The 20,623-nt window shown below is 39.6% G+C and overlaps 1 protein-coding gene across 1 annotated transcript in view; it reads right to left on the bottom strand.

Moving 5' to 3' along the window:
• Positions 1-8,873: 8,873 nt before the first annotated feature.
• Positions 8,874-20,623, bottom strand: part of LOC134879111 (copine-8) — a 64,879-nt gene continuing 53,129 nt past the window's right edge. Inside the window, exons 15-20 of the mRNA XM_063905437.1 lie at positions 19,990-20,171; positions 19,680-19,807; positions 18,461-18,563; positions 16,906-16,963; positions 16,358-16,431; positions 8,874-13,139 (exon numbers count right to left, since the gene is read on the bottom strand). Coding sequence (XP_063761507.1) covers positions 12,936-13,139; positions 16,358-16,431; positions 16,906-16,963; positions 18,461-18,563; positions 19,680-19,807; positions 19,990-20,171 — 749 coding nt within the window. The 3' untranslated portion in view covers positions 8,874-12,935. The remainder of the gene's footprint in view (positions 13,140-16,357; positions 16,432-16,905; positions 16,964-18,460; positions 18,564-19,679; positions 19,808-19,989; positions 20,172-20,623) is intronic.

The following is a 20,623-nucleotide window of genomic DNA, read 5'->3' as shown; positions in this document are numbered from 1 at the left end:
TTGGTAAGCCCAAAAGAAAACAAGAATCACATTTATTGCTCTCCATCTAACCCATATGAGATTCTAATTACATGGAGCGACGTGGGGCCAGCTCACAGAAGAGACTGTCATTAAGTCAAACTGTGATGATTATACAAATGTAGATTACAGTATGCAGCCACTCCGGCATGGAAGAGATACCGTACAGTGTGTGCCATGTTATTTTAATTGTGATAAAAATACAGATGAGTCTTTTATTATTTGGCATTTTAAAAAAATGACAGCCCTAAAAAGAGGAGCTACAAGTATTTAAAAACATACGGTGAAATGATGTGTCTTCCCACTGTTACCAAGGTTACAAATTGACCCTGATTGACCCTTAAGATAAGGGTAAGTTCTTAAAGAATGATTATTTTAGAACTTATTAGAGAAGTACACAATCCCAAACTCAAACTGGAGAAATCTCATGTCAGAGTTTTATATAATTAAACCCAAAAATAATAAATATAATGTTAAGTTGTAATGGACATTATTGTATCTCACTAATGACTAACTTTGTGCTCATCTGACTGTTTTGAGTTGTCTGATAATGTGAGCACTAATGTGGGTTGTTCATCAAAGTCTGCGGCTTTGTTTAGTTCATTTCTTTCAAAAGTCTTAATCTCCATAGATCTTAAATCTTCCCTCTGGGTTCTTTTTTTTTTATTTCACAGGAGAACCGAGAACGGATTTGTTCCATCGTACACGAGAACAACAAACAAACATGTGCCCTAAGGATATTTTGAAAATGTGCTGCTATAATTACAAGTGAAATTGTAAGATTAATTAATGTTGTTTTTTTCAATATGGAACCGCATTATTGTTTTAAAGGATGACATGTTTCTGTTTCTTGGTCTTTTTCCTCCGTAACACTGTCTCTTTGTACACACTCGTGCGAACTGGAACTTGTGCAAGCATCAGAGGCTTTGTGCAATATATTAAAAGAAAGCTTTAAAATATATATATATATATATATTTTGGACCCAATGTGAGGAAAGATTTACCACAGAAATACATCAAGATAGATTTGTTTTTTAATGTTAGCCGAGTTGGTTACCTAATCATTCCCTGACTTTACATTAAAGTTGCAGGAGCAGAAAATAATTAGCACGAAAAAATATGCAGGGTGAGGAGTAGGAGGAGGAGGGGGAGAGAAACAGATTCACAGGTGTGATTTGACAGCACAGTAAGAAACTAATTACAGAAGAGGAGAATTTAATTACCTCCGTTGCATATTATATAATATGATATTATCGTCACATTTGTGTTAAAGAAAAACACTTTTCAAGGCACTTTTGTTTCTACTGAAAGCAAATCTTTAAAACTGGTTTTTCATTAGTATGGAGTCCCAACAACCTCATTATAATTCCACATGAGGGTGGTGATCATATAAACACATCATCTCATGAACACAGTAAACATGGCCGCATTTGAAAGCAGCATCAGGTACAGCAATGCTTTGAGCTATGCTAACGTCAGCATGCTAACATCCCCATAATGAACTTGCTAATGTTTGGCAGCAATATTGTTTAACATGTATATCCTCTTATCTTAGCAGCTTGCTATCATTAGCTCTGACAATATAAGGCACAATGGCACAAGAGGTAACACATTGGTATTAGCAACTCATCTGAAACCTCAGACTGTGTAAACTACTAACCAACCAGTTCCTTCAATTTCTCCCTGTCTAATATAGTTCCTTGCTGGGAAAGCAATAAAGCGCCTGTAATTGTCACCGTCTTTGTTTAAAGGCAAGGCAGATGCCACTCTTGATAATTACATTCACCCCTTCTATAGTGGGTGATTACAACAGTGACATTTGCTTCCTCTGCTGGTAGTAGAGCCTGGAATAAATGCTTAATAAAGATTTGAAATCATCTTCACGCTTGATCCGTTTGTTATGAAGAGATACGTAGATCGACTCTCTAAAACAAACGGACATTTTGTTGGATTGAGAGATCCCTAGTGGCAAGAATGACATTTTGTGCCTTAAAAGAAATTCATATTTCTCAGTGTCATTTCTTCCCTGTTTCCTGTGTGCAACAAATACCCAAGCAAGAATGAGTGTGTGAGAGAGTGTCAGTGGAGTAAGCACATAGACTGTATATTTGCAGAACATCTGTGAGGTCATCGCTGTCAGATGAACATCTAACTCCTCGGACATCCTCGAGCCTGTCACTGTACATCAGTCTGCTTCCTACAAACACGATTCCACATGTCAACACACATACATGTATTCACAGTCACATGTAGAACTCACACTGATACTGTGCGGCAGCAGAGACAACAAACACATAGTTTCCCCACTGAGCTATTACATTCTTCATTCAAACACACAGAGTAAAACTTACAATGCATGGGATGCGCTCAGCACCCCATGCATCTATCTCTCTGCATAATGCATTGCTAGCCCAGGTGGAAACACAATGCCACACACTTACACACAGCAACGCTTAGCTGTGATGCATAATAAATCAAGCCATGTTAGGGAGAACAAGTGGCCTCATATGTACTGCTAATCGAGACCAAAGCAAGGTTCTTGTCAGTGTGTAGTATGTGTGTAGTGTGAGTGTGTGTGGCGGGGGTCAACTGATTAAACACAGCAAGCACAATAAAAACCATTAGTTTCCTGAGTGGCCAAGTGCCAAGGAGCAGTTTTATCTCACTTAGCCCTGTTGGTGGTTGGCGTTGGTGGACTATCATGAAGAAGCACGATCAGCGGTGCAGCTCTTCGTGTGGGTGTGTGTGTGTGTGTGTGTGTGTGTGTGTGTGTGTGTGTGTGTGTGTGTGTGTGTGTGTGTGTGTGTGTGTGTGTTTTTGATTTGCTTCAAATGAGTGCATGTGAAACCAGAGCACTGACCATTTTTTCTTAGAGAAACATCATCATCCTGAGTACACAACATAATTATGGCGCAATCTTAACACATCAAACTTTATTTCCTCGTTATCACTAGCTAATTAAGTCATTGGGATGGTACTGTGCCGTGAAGAAACAGATGGAGAAGCAGAGGACACCATGTGTTATCATGACACGTCAAAATCCCAGAAGCAATTATGGAATAATTGCATTACATTATTTTGTAGTTATCTGTGTGAAATATGAATCAATCTGAGGGTAAATAAACAGTCTAAAGAGGGACCATGCTAGTAGGCTCAACTTGTGCTGCCTTCAAATGGTACTAGTGAGCTTCTGGTTGCCACATTGGAGGTCATGTGCAATATGCTTAGGGTTAAAGTGGGAAAGTCACACTGGTGCTAGGCAATGGAATATTATTGTCTAGAAGCCAAACATGCAGCTATCAAGTGGGTAAAAGCAAAATATGGCAAGAATACATTTTCTGATATATTTTAAAATGAGAAAAAGTCAGCATGCTAACATCCTCACAATGGCAACGCTAACTTGCTAATGTTTAGCAGCAAATTACATTATTTTAAATCTTCATCATTTTAGTGAAGCAGCTTGTTAGCTTTTGCTTGCCAGCACTGAACACAAATGAGAAGTGAAGCTTCTACTTTTAGAAGTATTTGATTAATTCGAATTGAGCTACTATGCTAGTTTGCAAAAGCACATAGCATTGTCATATTCAATATGAAACGCCTATCGTATGCTAATACACACACTTACAGTCAAAGTAGCTCATACATCTTCATTTCATAAAGACAAATCATGTTTAAAAGTTACACAATGGACTCATGAACCTGAACACACCAGCTATCTGACCTCTCTTAGCACCTTTAAAAACCAATTACAGCACATGCGGAAAATGTTCTATTTAAATAAGAACAGTGGGAGTTCAGTGGGTGGAACGGCCTAAACATGTGTTTTGTTTTATTAACGGCACACAGTAATTATACAACCTGCCCACATTCATATCCCCGTTTCCAGCATGCTGCCTATTAAACTTTTATGGCGTTGTGGGGGAGGTGTGCAAGGGACATTTTTCAGGGGTGTCCGACAAGATATGATCTTCAATTTACCACCCGAGTTTCTCCTTTCTTTTAATTTCTGGGGAATATTTAATGAGATTTAACTTTAGCCGCGGCAGGTTGCTAAGCTACAGTCCGTGTCAGGAAGTGACAAGTGAACATAATTACAACCCCGAGTGACAGACACCGACCACAGTGTTCATTAGACTTACACAAGCATTAAGACATCAAGTCTTTTCAAAGGACTAAAACGTCACACAACCTTTTTGCATCAACTAATTACCACATCATCATTAAATACAGTATTTAAACAATTAAAGAGCAAAGGAATTATGTCCTTACAGAACTGATGTTTGTTTTTCTAACTCCGGACTGTTTTGTATGCTTATGTCTATCATGCGAGTTATTATTTTCATGCATTTTGAGCATCATTTCCTCTATGTGCAGCTTGCCTTTGTTGGCCTTGATGTTTTGCTCTATTGATGTTAATGAGCAGCGTGACTCCTGTGTGTGTTACTGTTTCATGCTTGTAGTTTCTTGTTTTCTATTTTCCTCAGTTCCTCTCCCTCTCTGTGTGCTGGTGTGCATTGGATGTTGATTGACAGTGATATTAGCACCTTTCCCTCACTCTGCCTCTCAATCAATCTATCCATCTCCTCCCTTGGTCTCAAGAGACGCTGGGAAACTAAAGCTATTTAAAGCAACCATAAGCATGCACAAGGCTCTCCTGTATGTGCAGTAAAAACATAACACAAATCCCCTTTGCATTACACCACGAAATTGTATACAGTAATATAAAATCTTTATCGGACTCTCCTGAATTTCAAACCAAACAGATTATTCATTTTGTTGCAACTGCCCTTTTCACAACAGTTTCCAATGACGCTTTTTGGATGATTCCATCTACACAAACCATCTTATCCTCTCTCTCACTACATGAAAAGGTCCTGAATTTCTACCAAGGGGGATGATGATGATGCACAAAGTGCGAGGACGTGCCCCCACTCTGAGTGCCGAACCCCAGTTTCAAGACGCTCCAGCCACACCATAACCCCGTTGGGCCTCGTTCATTCCTGTGCGATATGTCCTATTTCATCCCTCTTTCTCGACCCCAATCATACCATCACACATGACCCTGACCAATCTTACGCTTCAGTTCATCCCCCAGTAACCCCCCCCTTTTTTCCATCCCTTTCCTCGACCCCTTTCTATCCCTGACCTCGACCCCAATCATCCCACTGAATATCTTTCCTGAATCCCGTTGTCATTCAAGATGAATCTACTTTGTACTGTACCAATGGCATCATCTTTGGTAGTGTGAATATATTATAGGATAAAGGGATGGCATTTTGGACAGACATGGATATACAGTACACTGCCATTTGACTTGTTGGAGTCACAACTGTGAGGCAGTAATTCTAGTTTTTTACAAAGCAATTTGACTATGTGTCTTTGCTTTTCATCAACTGTGGTTTTTAAAAAGTAAATTTTGGCTCAAGGTAGAGAACGGCAATATAGGTGACAGTTTCTTTTTTGGACAATAACTTAATGGCACAAACAAAATACACATATCTCAGTTAAAAGAAAACTTATTTTCCTAATACCGTTCTCACTATGAGGGATGGGGCCTGCCTTAACACTCTGTGCTCTGTTTGTTTTGTTCTGTGGACCTACAGGTTGAACCATTTGAGGCTTTTTGGTTCTTCAAAAGGTAAAGTGTTAATGAATAAACCCTCAAAATATATTTATAGCTTTCATTGTTGCTTTTTTGGTCACAAATATTGAAATATAAAGAGCGAGTTATACACTTTTCCAATAGTTTATATGAAATCTCAGCTTTTTCCTACTGTAAGGTAATTCTTATATAATGTTAAAAAAACAAATCCCCATTTGGCCCTCAACGACAAATTCAAAATGCCTTTCACACTTGTAAGTGTTTTTCTGTACCTGTATGAGTGTGTATTTTGGGCTGTATGCTCATCTAAATGCTCAACCAAGCATTGGCTGGACAAATCCAGTATCCACACAGGACCTACTGTTGTCATTTCACAGCCAGCAGTGTGGAAGAGTTGTTAGAATATATTTTTTTTCTAAAAACCTGTTAACAAAAAATAAAAAAATAGGATTGCATTCCACCAAAGTTGTTCCATAAGTACAAAATAATGTGTGTATCTGCCTTGCATGCGATTTGGATTAGCTGCTAAATGTAATGGGTTTTCTTAGCCCATGCTCCACCTTTCGAAGTTCCAAATCAGGTCAGTAGTTTTTCTTTAATCCTGGTGACAAACAAAGCAATACGAAAACATAATCTCCCTAGCGGAGGGAATGCAATTAAATGAGCAGTGACTTTACCTAATAAAAGGAAGGCTCGGCAGAGTATGCATGCATTCCCAGGTCTCAGGCTGCTTCAGGGAAGGACAACGAAAGTTTGAACTAAAAGAGGAAATATTCTAAACTGCAACGAAAACAAGAGGCGTGCTGTGCTGTTATATAGGGCAGAGAAACACCCCAAAATGCAACCAAACACACAGACTGAAAGCCTGCCACCACTTTAAGTAATGTGCACTCAGATCAGGTGGGTTAAATTCCCTTGATGACCTGACTCCACGCTCCACACAGCTGCGAAGTAAACCTGTCATTAGGCTAAATACAAACACATACGAAGGTTTGAATATTCCATTTCAAAACTTCTACAGTATCTTTGCAAAAAATACATGTGATGGCAGTAGTTGTCACAAATGTTGAGGTCCTTTTGAATATTGGTCGGTTTAATAGCTTTCTTTAATACAAAGTTTCCCCCCCCACTTGACAGCAAAGTCATTTCAATGCTGCCATAAAGAAGGAGTTGATAAAAATTGCTTTTGGTGGAACATTTCAAGTCTTAGTGCTATTTACGTCACAACTTAATCGTTATTAGATTGGACAGATCTGCCTTCCTTCCTGTCCTATTTTAATTTAAAAGCAGGCGACAAACTTTGTTTAAGCTCTAATTTCCCATCACTTCAGGCTGCTAATTCACAATTTCAGGCTTGATTTTAAGCAGGGCCAAATGTGAAGCCAACTGAGTGAGTTTGTTTTGCAAATGTATGCAAATGTGGATCGGCGGTAGGGTAAAAATTCATCAGCCAATTTTGTCCGGCATCTGAGTTTATTTATGAAGGGGGAAAATGGAGGTGCCAAAACCTGACATCCATCTAAGACGGTTGATGGTGATTTATTGGGGCCGATGTGGACAGCAGGACACTGCGTCCATACTTTATTACATCTGGCACCATCTTTATTATCAACATCATTTTGACACATGTACTGTGAATGTATTATTTCATTTCCACACCATCCATCCTGAAATGCCATTGCTTGTTTAAAACAACGCTAACAGTCTGAAATATTCACGTCAATTAAATGGTTTTATATTTGAATTGACTTGAAATGTAATCAAAATCAATGTGACATAATTAGCAATAAAAACACTTTGTTAATTAACAGTAAAGCTTTATTGTCTGATTGGTAACTGCAAATGTATTTGTTGATCTGTGTTGCTTCCAAAGGAGGTAAATGTGTAGAACAAGGTGTTTACCTTACTTATAGATGAGAGATGTTTATCGTGTTTATTTTCAGGCCAGAAACAGATGCACATAAGGAGATGAGTTTGGATAAATAGTGTTAATTGGGACTTTCAGACACATGGCAAGTAGCCACGTAACAGCAGCTAATTTGGACACATCGGTGATTAAAGGGGAACGTGAAATGAGTCAACATAAAGTGACATTTTATAAAATCAATGTATTAATGCTTCAAAATACCATAAAAAAACAAGAACAATATGTACCAAATAAACATTATGCCCCAACAAACTATACCTTCCAATGTTTTTTGCATCAAATCTTAACTATGCCTTCAAGGTTTGCTTTGATATCCACTTGGTTGTAGCCAGTTCAACCAGAGATTGATTATTCTGCAGAGGGAGCATTGTGCAGTTATTTAAAGGAAAACTAACTAGAGTTTGTGGTTCAAAAGTATCAACTTATAGTAAGAAAAGCAAGAAAACAGTTGCACAACTTCCATTTCAAATGAAGAGCATTTCAAACACTGGACACTCATATCGGGTTTTATACGTTTTAAATGCTGCATTCAAAGAAAGTATGCAAGATTTTGTGAAAAACTCGCTTTCATTCAAGGAGTTGAGATACTGTTCAATTTCCCTTTCGTATTATGCTAGAGCAGAGAGCTTGTTAGCTGTTAGCATGAAGACTTGACACAGCTGGTAAAGTGAGCCTGGCTTTCGCAACAACAAAAGAAGACAGTTGTGTCGCCTTTAATGCTCTTACCAACTTTATTTGTAAACTGTAGAAATGCTGGTAGGTGTATTTTTATTCCTTTAGCAAGAGCTAGCCATTTCTCCAAGCGTTTAATGCTAGGCTAAGCTAAGCAAAGCTGGTCCCCTCACCACTTTAGCTATTCGTTTTTTGAGTAAGTTAAGGTCAGTTTTAAGTAAGCTTTCTCATAATAGCAGTGAGGCAGACATTGCAGCAGCAAACTCTGTAACCTGAGTGGCAGGAGTGAGACTGACAATTTCCTAAAATGCTGACAAAAACAAGATGAATCATGACATCTGAAAATCAGGGATCTCAGCACCTGTCAAAGCACTTACTGAGCTTTGAGTGTTGACGAAGAATCCCATCAACCCCCGACAGATAAACAGATTTTTAAAATATTTTTGTCTGACAGGGCATTAACAGTGTTACTTTCCCCCTCTTTAAACAGGTGCCAATTACAGAAATATTGACAGATTTACAAAAGGATTGGGTAGTAAATGAGATGTTACACGTTTTGCAGCAGCGTTGAGTGCGTTGCTCACTGAGAAAACACAAAGACAAAGGAAAATAATAAGTGAAGAGGATTTTCCAAACACTGAACTCCAGCAATGATTGTGTTTGATATGAATATTTATTTAAAAAAAAGATACAGAAATAGTCATCTATTATATGTATTATCAGACAATCAGTACTTCAGCCATGCTTTCTCTGATTAATCACGTTTTCAAAAAAGTACAAGATCATTATTTTTCTATAACTCAACTTGTGCAAAGAAATTCCACTAGAAAGCAATAGAAACACTGACACAAAATATATAACAATTAATTCATCAAAAACAATTCATTTTTCTGAAGAAGGCATCGCACAATTCCAAGAAAATCTGTGAAAGATTTAAGGCCATTTTGTACAGTTAATTATCATATGGATTTTTATACTTCAAAACAACCAGTTTTCAACAACAGGAACTGGTGCATCCTTTGTAAAACTGTACATGCAAACATAGTGCACGTTGTTAAGAAGATATGACAAGCATACAGTATATTATTTGGATAGCTTTAGTAAACAAAGATCTTATGTGTGTTAACACCTCACATTGTCGCTTAAAACACTCTTATAAAAAGGTGCCACACATAGACACACACACACACACACACACACACACACACACACACACACACACACACACACACACACACACACACACACACACACACACACACACACACACACACACACACTTGCCCACATGCACAAAGAATACTTATATCAAAGGCATGCACAGCCATACACACACTTCTAGGGGCAAAGTTAATGAGTTGAACTATGATGGATAGAGAATGGAAAGTTTAAATCATTTCTGTCCACACAAAGCAGACCAACCGAAAATAACAAGCACTAATGACTATGGCAATAATGTGTTCGTCTGAAAGCATTGAAAAGTCTAAATAATAAGTAAACTAATATGATTGTTGTCATGGCGAGATGACGTAAGAGATATATGTTCCTACCCTGATATTGATTTGCTGAAGAACATGCGACTTGAAACAGGAGGTAGTTATCCATTTAAATGGCACGACAGGACATCCTGTAGGCTGTTTTTAAAAAGGTCCACCATGTAACAACCATGTCCTCAGTTGCAATCTGGCCAGCCAATTATCATTTCAAAAACGTTATAAAAACATCGAGAGGAAACTTCATTGATGTTGCCAAAAACTTGAGTATTTTTGCCTTTACCCTTCTCCCTGTGACACTTTGTTTTGGTTGGGTTTATCTTTAGAAAGATACATGTGAGACTTTTGAAAGAAGAAATGATATTGATGAATTAATAAGCAGTACATTTCACTGGCACTGGTTCTGCCACTTGTCTTGGTCTGGAATGCATGCTAGCTTACAGTGGCTAATGATAGCTAACTTTAGACAGTTTTCCTGATAGATCACAGCAGTTTGACATTTTAGCAGTAATGCAGCAATTACTTTGATGAGTACAATATTCTCATTGAACCAATAAAATAACGCCTGTCATATATTAACCCTGTAGCCGTAATTAGTGTTCACAGTGGCTATATCAACAGGTTTTTATCTTTCAAATCTTCCAATATAGAAATGTGTCTCCCCCAGAAGGGATTTATGCTAAATTGTCACCAAGCACTAACATCACACACTTAGCTGACTCAAAATGCCTAGTTTGACCCTCGCAGTGCTGGATCTCTAACAATTTTACAGTGTATCTACTGAGGCAGTAATGAGCTGCGTAGAATGACCTGCAGTCCTAATGATGTGCCACGCTACACTGTGAACACAGTGGGTGGCTGCAGGAACGCAACTCCACTGGCTAAGCAAACACACAGTTAGTCCAATTTTGCTACAGTGGCTACACAGGAGCGGACTGTGAAGAAAGAAATGATTACATCAAGCAGCTAGAGAAAGCAGTGATGTAAGACTTAAAAAAACATGTAGAAAATGTCAGTTAATGTTTGCTCACTAGTGTGTAGCATCTTTAAGACATCTGGGTTAATAATGTCACTTTTAATATATACTTTTTATACATTTGAGCCACAATGCTGCTTTTCAATGCTGGAAAAATTGCCGAAATTATGCAATATGAAGACACCTCAGTGCAGCCGGTAGCAGCAAATCAGCACAAAAAATTGTATATCAAAGACATATATACTTTTGAAACACACTCAAGATGTGTGTTGAACTGATTACAGATTAACAAGGCTCCATTGATAAGACATCAGAGTAATCAGCAGATTATGGGATGATCATGAGCTTTACAGTAATTCAAAGATTTCACAAATCTCATTAACACATCCACTCTTCATTGAAACACTGAACAATCACTCCACATTCAGGACAAAAACAGACCTCATTCTTCATCAGGCGTCAGTTAGAACCGATGATGAAGACATCCTCAGTGAATCACACATCCTCATACACATGGTTGGCACATAAAAAATACACGTCATAAAATCAAACATATTAAAAGCTATATCAAAGCTAAAGGTGCAATACAAAGTACACAGCGCAAAAAAGGGGAGCATAAAAAGCCAACATAGGGAAAAAGTGTGTTTTTCTCTGCATTTTTGACCACTGGGCTCTTGAAGCTCAAACAGTATTCAGTTTGAGAGCAGCTGTTGTCGTTTTAAACATGGGGCAGGGACATGGTGTTGGACGACACAATGAGACGAAACCCCTGGGCACGTGGGCATCATATTGCCAAGGCAGTTTGGAGGAGAACATAGACACAGATAGAAACAGATAGATAGAGAGAGAAGAGAGTCATCCATTCAGAAATCAAATAATACTTCACAAATGATACAAAATGCGAAAAACAGAAATCGCTCGATTTTAATCTTCACCATCATCATCATCATCGTCGTTAGAGCTATACATTACATTTTAAATGTAAAAATGTTTACTAAGGTTGGATGATGAACATGGCATTCGCTTTGCAGGCATTTAGTTATAATTAAAAGTCAAAATGTCACCTGATGATGGTGCAAGTTTAAAATCATCCTCAGGAGAACATGATTTCCTAAAGCAAAGCAGGATAGAAAAAAAGCACCTCAACAAATTATAATGATAAACATACTGCCTTTTTAAAGACATTTGACAGCATAGCTCTGGGAAGCAGGGCAAACTTTCTGCATTTAGATTGAAATTCCTTTCTTATCGTCACATTTTGTAATACAAACCTTTTCTTAACTGATGAGCAAAACATAAAAAAGGATTTTCAATTTGGCACGTCCAACCCTAATTTGTGTGACATTTTGAAGTGAAAACAGGAAGAAAAGCTGCAAAACTAGTTGGTAGACGAACCTGAGAGCAGTGCAGACAGACAAACAGAGAGGGTGATGTGACAAATGGAGATTCAGGCAGACATACACTCCCCCCCTCAAACAGACAGATGGAGGGGTCCAAGAGGTAGTGCAGGGATACTACAGTATATGCATGCACTTGACTGAGGCTACACTCATGCAAAAAGGTTAATAGAAACACAAGAATAGAGTACGGTACAGCACGGTACGGTACAGAAGAGCTACCAGGAACTGCACTGCTGCTACCTGACACCAGGAGAGAGAGAGAGAGAGAGAGAGAGAGAGAGAGAGAGAGAGAGAGAGAGAGAGAGAGAGAGAGAGAGAGAGAGAGAGAGAGAATATATCGAGCTTCATATTGAAACTGTGTGAATATAAAAGTATCAACAGTAAAAATCCTTGTTAGCGTTTACTGTAAACAATTAGGGAGTCGGGGAGAGATAAGAGAGAACACATGTCCGGTTATTTACAGGAAAAAACATCAAGTGATTCCTTTGTTCTGTCTGGAGACATTCTCTTGACAATGTTTCCAAAGATGTCCTTCATTCGTTTCTTCGTATCCTCCTCCCAAAGAGCAATTAGACTCTTCCAACTCTATTCAAGGTTTCCCCCAAAAAATAAAATTTCAGACATTAACAGGGATGCTTGACGGTGGAAGTAAACAGACTCTCATTGGCTTTTCCTCTCCTCAAAAGCAAACTCTCCTGGCCCGACATGCAGCTTCCTGAACACGAGAGAAAAACATCGTGATCCACGACGACAAGGCATTAGAGAGCGGCTTCAGGGAAATTGGAAGTATTTCGCACGCTAAGTTCAGCACACCCCCGATTCAGAAAACATGTTTCCCCTCGGCTCCTCATATCTGGGTTTGGATGGGCTGACCCGGCGGCGTGTAGGGAGGCGGCGTGTAGGGAGGCGGCGCTGGTGACGGCTTGATCCCGCGGGTCCTCATGTAGGAGAGGAACTGGTCGGGGATCTCGGCCAGGACGTCTTTGGCGAGCCGGGCCATGCTCAGGATGTGGTTCCCCGTCCGGTCGATGTAGTCTCTGAATGGGACAAACTGAGAGAGAGGGGAGGGAAGAAATTGAGTTAAAGGGGGAAATTCAGCATCCGGTAGCTGCTGCCAAACTTTTAGTACAATATCATGTTTGTAGAGGGTTGGGTGAATTTCATTTTTTGTTTTTGTTCCGATCCTGATTACGTAATCCCTTACAGTTACATGTCATCCATTACTCCCAAAGCCTGTGTATGTAGTCATCAGGTGTACAAGTCAGCTAAAGGCTAATGGAGCTAGCAATATCCTAATTAGCTAGTTAATCACAGCTAATAGCATCTTCTTAAGACAGTTGTAATGTCAGCGGCAAAATCAACAGTCGCTTGCTGCACTTGTTGACCTACGTTTTAGAGCAGATTTAGAGCTAGATTAATGGAGCAAAAACCGTAGAATAAAAGAGAATTTGAATGATGTAACACACTTCATCCTTTTGTTTCTTTGTTCACTTTTTCAAGGGGGAAGAAGATCTTATGAGAGATTATTGCTTCAGAGAAGAGAGCCTCTCCTAATTAGGACCTATTTTCTGAAATTAAACTCTGTCTGGTTGTCTGGTGAACTGGAGGTGGTTAATGTCAAACATTTCTACTGAACAGTACATGGAGAAAGATCTCATAAGGTCAGTCAAATGAACAGTTAACATGGAAACAAGGATTGTGTAACTTAGTGACATGCTTTATTTACCCAGAATATTAGGTTTTAAAACCGGTTGATGCCATTGGGGCTGCTGGTGTGCGAAATTGAACCGCTTTAATCGTTAAAACGGACATGATAGGCACAGAGCCAGCCGCTATACACCAAGACCAAGTTTATACTGATTCCCTATCCAATGTCAGTGCTTATAATCTGTACAAACACAGCTTGGAACTCGTTGACATAATGTGTTATGTAAGGTATAACAGGAACGCAGAACGATGTCACTTGATTGATGTTCTTGTTTTAATCACAGCTAAATTATTTTAGACTCACTAACACATCAATACGCCAATTTTATTCCAACTTGGGCCCTATTTTCATTTGAATAAATCTCAGTAATTAAGTGCAATGAAACTGGAAGGGCACTTGGAGAGTGCAGACCTCTGCCAAGTGGAACATAATGCATGCATCTTCCACGTGATTGTAATCTATTTAAAATCTTGGCTTATGCTTCACCCTTCCAGAAAGTTTCATTCAAATTGAGTCGTTTTATTTGAAAAGCTACAGATTGAGGCAGAGGTTATACTGCAATGAGACCAAAGTTGCAGAAGGATTCATCCTCTAAAATCCCTGCTTTAATCTCATGTAGGTCAACAGTTGCATTAACGATAGAGTTACCAGAGTGCCACTTCACCTCAAAACAGGTGGTAAACAGATACTCATTCAGATTCACTTATATGAGTTTCAATGTTTTCCTAACGAACACTCGGACACATGCTGCAGCCACCGGGTCGCGGTGCTGTGAATCATTATTCACCGCTTTAAGACCACTGTCCTCTTCACAATGCTAATCCACCTGATGTTATGAAAGAACTGCTGGCATATTTCACTTACCTTACCAAAGGTTGTATGCCCTTACATAGATATTGGTTGACTAATGAGAAAAGTTAAGACTTTTTTTAATTGACCTGATCACAAGCACACATGAAGGGCCAATTTGTACTGGACGCCCTCGCTGCGAAATGTAACCCTCGCCGTGTCAGTACGGGTTATTAGCTCGCTGATAATGAGAATCTGTAGGCAGAAGTGGTGGAATGTTCCAGAGGTGAAACTTAGGTTTACACCACCTCCCTCCTGCGCAGAGTATGTATGTGTGTGTGTGTGTTCTTCATCTTGTTAAAGAGCCAGCTAACGAGCGCGCCTCACTAGCTAACGTGGGCTGAGGGAGAAAAATATGACTGGATTGGCATAAGGGTCACAGAGAAGAATGTGACTTTACTGTGCAATCGCAACAAACAAACGGCTCACACTGCATGTTTGCATTTCTTCTTTTTGCTTCGCTGCCAGGGAGCGACACGAGTGTGAAAAGGAATAATTGTCGCTGTGGGCTGATCCCTTTCAGCAAAACAAACGATGCTACAAAAGCACTTAATGAAAAGGGATGAAGACGGATGAGTGACAGGCTGAAGGAATGACTTTAAACTAATCATAGTTTAGATTATGAGAAGCCAATCATAGCAATCTTCTTGTACTTTCCAGTAGCATTGGTTTATTTTATGTTATCCAATCAGATGCTACGCTGCCCTGTAGGCCAAGGTTCAGCCGAGGTTCGTCAGAGGTTCAGCCGAGGTTATCTGTTCATCCACAAAAGATACAGAACTTTGGCAGACTCTCCTTAGGTACTGGGGAGATGCCATTATCTCTCTACGTGTGTGTCCATCTTGCCATCTGTGGTGCAGCGTGCGGTCCAGATGACCAGGTGTCTGCACCAAAATCTTTCAACACAAATCCTCTCAAGTTGTAAATTTGAGGGGGAAAAACTTCCTGGAAGTCTCACATTGTCCAACATCGAAATGTCAATAAAATATAACGCAAATGTACAGGTGAATCACCCGTACACAAACTTAACAGGGAATCTGGCGTTGGCTTTCCCAGGCAGGCGGGAGCAGAAACCCTCATTGAGCCGGGGAGGGTTGACTTTGAATGTTGTGTTTACAAACATCACCAGACAAATGTGCCTCGAGTTATCAAATGACACGAAGATCACGATGAGCGGCAGCAGCTTTATGGCTGTGCTATTATTTAAACAGCCACGCCAAGTAGGCAAATGTCTTCGGGCTTATTGTGTGTCTACTTGATTTAATTGTAATTTTGGTTTGGAAAAATAAGCTTTAATTGATGTGATAAGAAGCTCCTTCAGTCTAGTGTTATTATAGAAGATTTGTACTTTTAATCAATCAGTTAAGCAAATGACTATGGAGCAAAGCTAGGGGCTGTCTTCCAGGTCAGACTCATTGTAAATATTACTCATAATAAAGGATAAAGGGAGGACAGAGGCTCAGGAAATATTATTCACCCCGGAGCAGTGTAGTTATTTCTTTCCTGCCTTGATTTTTACAGTGCTGGTTCTCAAAATACAGTAAGTATCGATTTTACAAAAAACTAATTAAGGATCAGATCTGAAAAGAGTTATGATGAAGGATCTCGAAGCAGAGCTCATTTCTAAACTTGGACATGTTTTCATTTTGGATTACTGTTATCAGACAAACAATGAGACAGCTTTGATTTGAGACAAAGAAAGGATTATGTACCTGAACAATGTCCCTCTCAGCGTATCTTCCTCTGGATGAGATTCTGATTTCATCGCCGTCCAACTCAACCATGGCTGAGGAGGAGAAGAAAGAAAAAAAAACAACACATCATTTTTCACTGTTGTCACTGCCAGTAAAAACCAAAAGCAGGAAGAATAAATCAGAAAATAGAGCTGATTTTCCCCAGATTCAAAGTCCATTACATATGATCATTACTCACAAGCAGGGCTGGGCAATATATCTTAATGTAAGACTAGATAATGTTTCAGATTTTGGGTAATTTAATATCGTGAGTGTGTCTTTTTCTCGTTTAAAGGCTGAATTTCAGTCAAATTAGAGTCATTTTTTGAATCTATCATAATTTTATAGCTGTTCTTGACTTGCCTTTGCCAACTTAGTCATTAAATCCACATTACTGATCTTTATTCATCAACATTCCCTTCTTTGTAAATGATTTGTGAAAGCACCAATGGTCAATCTACAATATATTGTCACATTATCGACAATGGTGTATTTGATTTTCATCATGCTAATATCTTCCCACTTACCATCGAATTCTGCGGGCCCCACCCCCACGATGATGATTGACATTGGCAGACAGGAGGCCTGGAGGAGAGGAGAGGAACATAACACATTTGATACACATTTGAAAACTCCTCTGAGGAAACTGTCTTCCCTGTAGGGTGATGTAGCTAATAGGAAGGAGAAGATCTTGTCAAACATGTGTAGTACACACCGTATGTGTAAATGTGTGTGTGTTCTGCAGCAACTCATGCAACGCCGCAGGGGTCGAGGCTTCACAATGAATAATATTAGAGATGAGGGAATCAACAACACGGCCCGAACTCGCTGACAGCTTATAAATGACATGTGTTTGTGTGTCACAGAGCGGGTATTTCAAGAGTGGGTGTGCGTGTTCGGCGTATATTGAGTAATGGGTTGACCTCAGTCGGCAGATGCAATAGATGATCTTATCAAAACATCTCGTTTATTTTTCACTCCCCTCGGTAAAGGTTTTCTCTCCACTCCAATTTTTACCCCTCCGTCCCTTCATCTCCGCCTCCTTCTCCTCTCTCTCAGCCTCCTTTTCCCCCTCAACATTTCACTCTGCTCAACTTCCCTGCTTTCAAAAAGCCTGAGATGGATCACTGCCTTCACAAAACGGCTGCCATGCACTGTTCACTTTGTTTGCATTCTGCGTCGTGCACTGGCTCTCCTCTGGAGCAGTGACAGTGATGGAGGGGACGGACGCAGGGCCAATAGCATGCTGTCAAAAGTGCGGGCAGCACAGCAAACACTAAACAAACAACAGGAGTAAAAGGCTGCCCTGTCACATGATATTTCTGTTAGGTGGAAGCATAGATATGCAGAGACGGGTAAAAATATGTGTCAGTTCCCAACATCTGAACAACCCCTTATGTTTAGGTATCCTCTGATTAACAAACAACGCCTTGAGGCACCCAGAAGAGATACAGCCGTATATTGCAGCTCAAAAACGCCCATAAAGTTTGCAGACGAGCAATTTCCCTTCTTTTTTTTTAAAGGGAGAGAAAAGAATGAATTCCTTTCTTTGTTGATTTCATTCATACAGAATAATGGAACAGTCTACACACAAGCTGCCACAATCCTCCTTTAGAGGTCATTTACAAACACAATTATAGGTTTGATCTAAACAGCAGCTGTCTCCATTGCATTGCATATTTTTTGTTAAATATCTGCTACATAAATGTAATTTAATCAGTTCGGAATTACTGTACATTTATTGTAATACGTCCTTTCAACTTATTCTCTTTTTAGATAAGATCACAATAAATTCCTTATTGATTCCACCTTTGGAAATTCCTCTGTTACAGCAGCATGTAGACAAGGGATGTACAAGAATTAAAATAAAATAGAAAGATAAACATCAAAAGTAAATGTAAATTGGAAAAAATGTAATCAACATGTACATTAATGCACAAGGCACTGCGTGAGAATAATAAATACAAGTTAGTGAATTAGGGTAAAACTAAGTGAGCAACACCACCACCACTTTCTTTTGATAACTGGCTTTTTTCCCTTCTTTATTTTAGGGGTTAGACTTCAAGATTTAGATGCACTTACGTTGACAATAGACTCCTTGGTCTGTGCCATGTCTGAGATAACGCCATCTGTGATGATAAGGAGCACAAAGTACTGCGAGCCATCCTTCACTGAGGCTGCATACCTGCACACAAAAACACAAATTCAAAACTTGTTGTTGTTTTTCCTCTACAATCCTCATATCTTCTGGTGATTCACAACTTGTATACAACATATAAAGCATACTTCTGTGGGGTTTTAATAATTGTATTTGGCTTGTTCTCGTATGAAGTACAAGCAGTTGATTTGGCATCACACATCTTTTGAAAGTTATTTCTTCTCATTAAATAAATGTCACTTACCACCCACTCTGGAGGATCTTAATCCTTCAAGTACATCTCCCTGTACATCTCTCTTTCGGTTAATTCTATAGATCCTCAGCTCAATACCACTTTCAATTTCTCTTTCTGTGACCTTTCGCTCCCCCGTGAGTCGTGAACCGATTGTTCCTGACATTTACACACCGAGATTATTTCAGTTGTTCCTGCTACGCTTCACCTTTCTTCTAGGTTAAAGCTATGTCTGTATTACTGAAGATGATGCACAGAGCTACTTTGAAACAGTGCTAGAGAGGGGAAGAGATTAAGTTATTAAGCTGCTCAAATGCTACATGTTTCTACAACTACTTAGAGAGTAAGAGACTGCAGTAGTAAAAGGTAAAATATTCAAAACAAAAAAGAAGACGGGAGAACATAGGAAGAAAACAAACGACTGGAAATAGTTCTTGTCGAAAGTGAGTTGAGACGATCGACACCCATTCATGTCTGTTCATTACAAATGAAGCTAGCTTAGCGTAAAGCCTGAAACCAAAGTGAATCTACTAGCCTAGCGTAACATCTGTTACTGAAGTGAAGGATCTGAGTACTTCTTCCACCATGAGTCCCTAGTCCTTGCTCTCCCTCAAGAGCTACCTAGCAACACTCGCTGCATGGCGCCTATTATAGAAACCCTGAGAACACATCACAAAGTTAAAAGTTCTCCATGTTCTTTCGTGCATATTCAACATATGCATGTGTAAAACTGTGAACAAATTAAAACTAAATAAGGAGTTTGGAAGGGTAGACAAATCACTGGAGAAGATGTAAATGAGTATAATTTAAAATACATCTGAAATGCAACATTGTGCTTGTGTGTGTGTGTGTGTGTGTGTGTGTGTGTGTGTGTGTGTGTGTGTGCGTGCGTGCGTGCGTGCGTGTGTTACCTGGCCACATGGTTGATGACGGGGGAGAAGTTGGTGGGTCCGTAGAGCTGAACTGACTTCAGACTCTGGTAGTAGGCCTCCATCACGCCTTCAATACCCGTACAGTACGGGTTCTGAGGGTTCCCATTCTACATTAAGGGGAGGAGAGGAAACCGTTAACCTTTTTGATTAATAACAAAAGCATAAAGGACTGAAAACACACAGAAGCAAAGCAGTGGTGCAGCCCGTGGAGTGTTGCAGGGGGAAATAGCTACATATTTTACTCCCACCCTGCTTTTCATCCTTCTCTCAAACTATCTCTTCTTCGTACCAAGGCAAACTCGTGCGAGATTCGTCCGTCGGGCGGCAGCTTGGCCCCGAACCCGAGTGCGGGAAACATCTTGTCGCTGTCGTAGTCCTGGATGATTTCTCCCACTGCCTTCAGGGCCATTGCGTAGGCGTTCAGCTGGTAGGGACTCATGTAGTGGAGAGAGGTGGGCTGGGCTGGGTTACCTGTTTATAGTAAAAAAACGAGAGCCATTTTTGTTATTTGTCTCTATCTGTATCAAACCAGAAGTACATTGTGGTTGATTCACCATATATCTGTTTATCTGAATGAAACGTATTCAATAACTGAGTTTCACATTTGTATAAGAATATTAACCGTAGAAGGTGTCATGGTTACAGTGCGGAGGATGAAATATGAGTCACTTTTTAAAGTACATTATTTTTACTCTTTGGATCAAATGTGACACAAACAGATGCTTTCCTAAAACTTTATTTTCTTCTTCTCTTTTCACCCTCTGTGTGAAACCAGAACCCACTCTGTGTGCTGTGATTGGTTAGTTGGCTGGCTCTGTTGTGATTGGTCAACTGCTTAGAGATGTCCCGACCCTTAGACTATCAAATCCAATGTGTTGGAGCGCTAGCAAATAGTGTTAAGTGTTATATTGAAGTAATGGAGG

Source organism: Eleginops maclovinus, chromosome 17 (assembly GCF_036324505.1).
Source record: "Eleginops maclovinus isolate JMC-PN-2008 ecotype Puerto Natales chromosome 17, JC_Emac_rtc_rv5, whole genome shotgun sequence".
In the NCBI taxonomy this organism is placed as follows: domain Eukaryota; kingdom Metazoa; phylum Chordata; class Actinopteri; order Perciformes; family Eleginopidae; genus Eleginops; species Eleginops maclovinus.
This window is presented reverse-complemented; position numbering and strand designations above follow the sequence as displayed.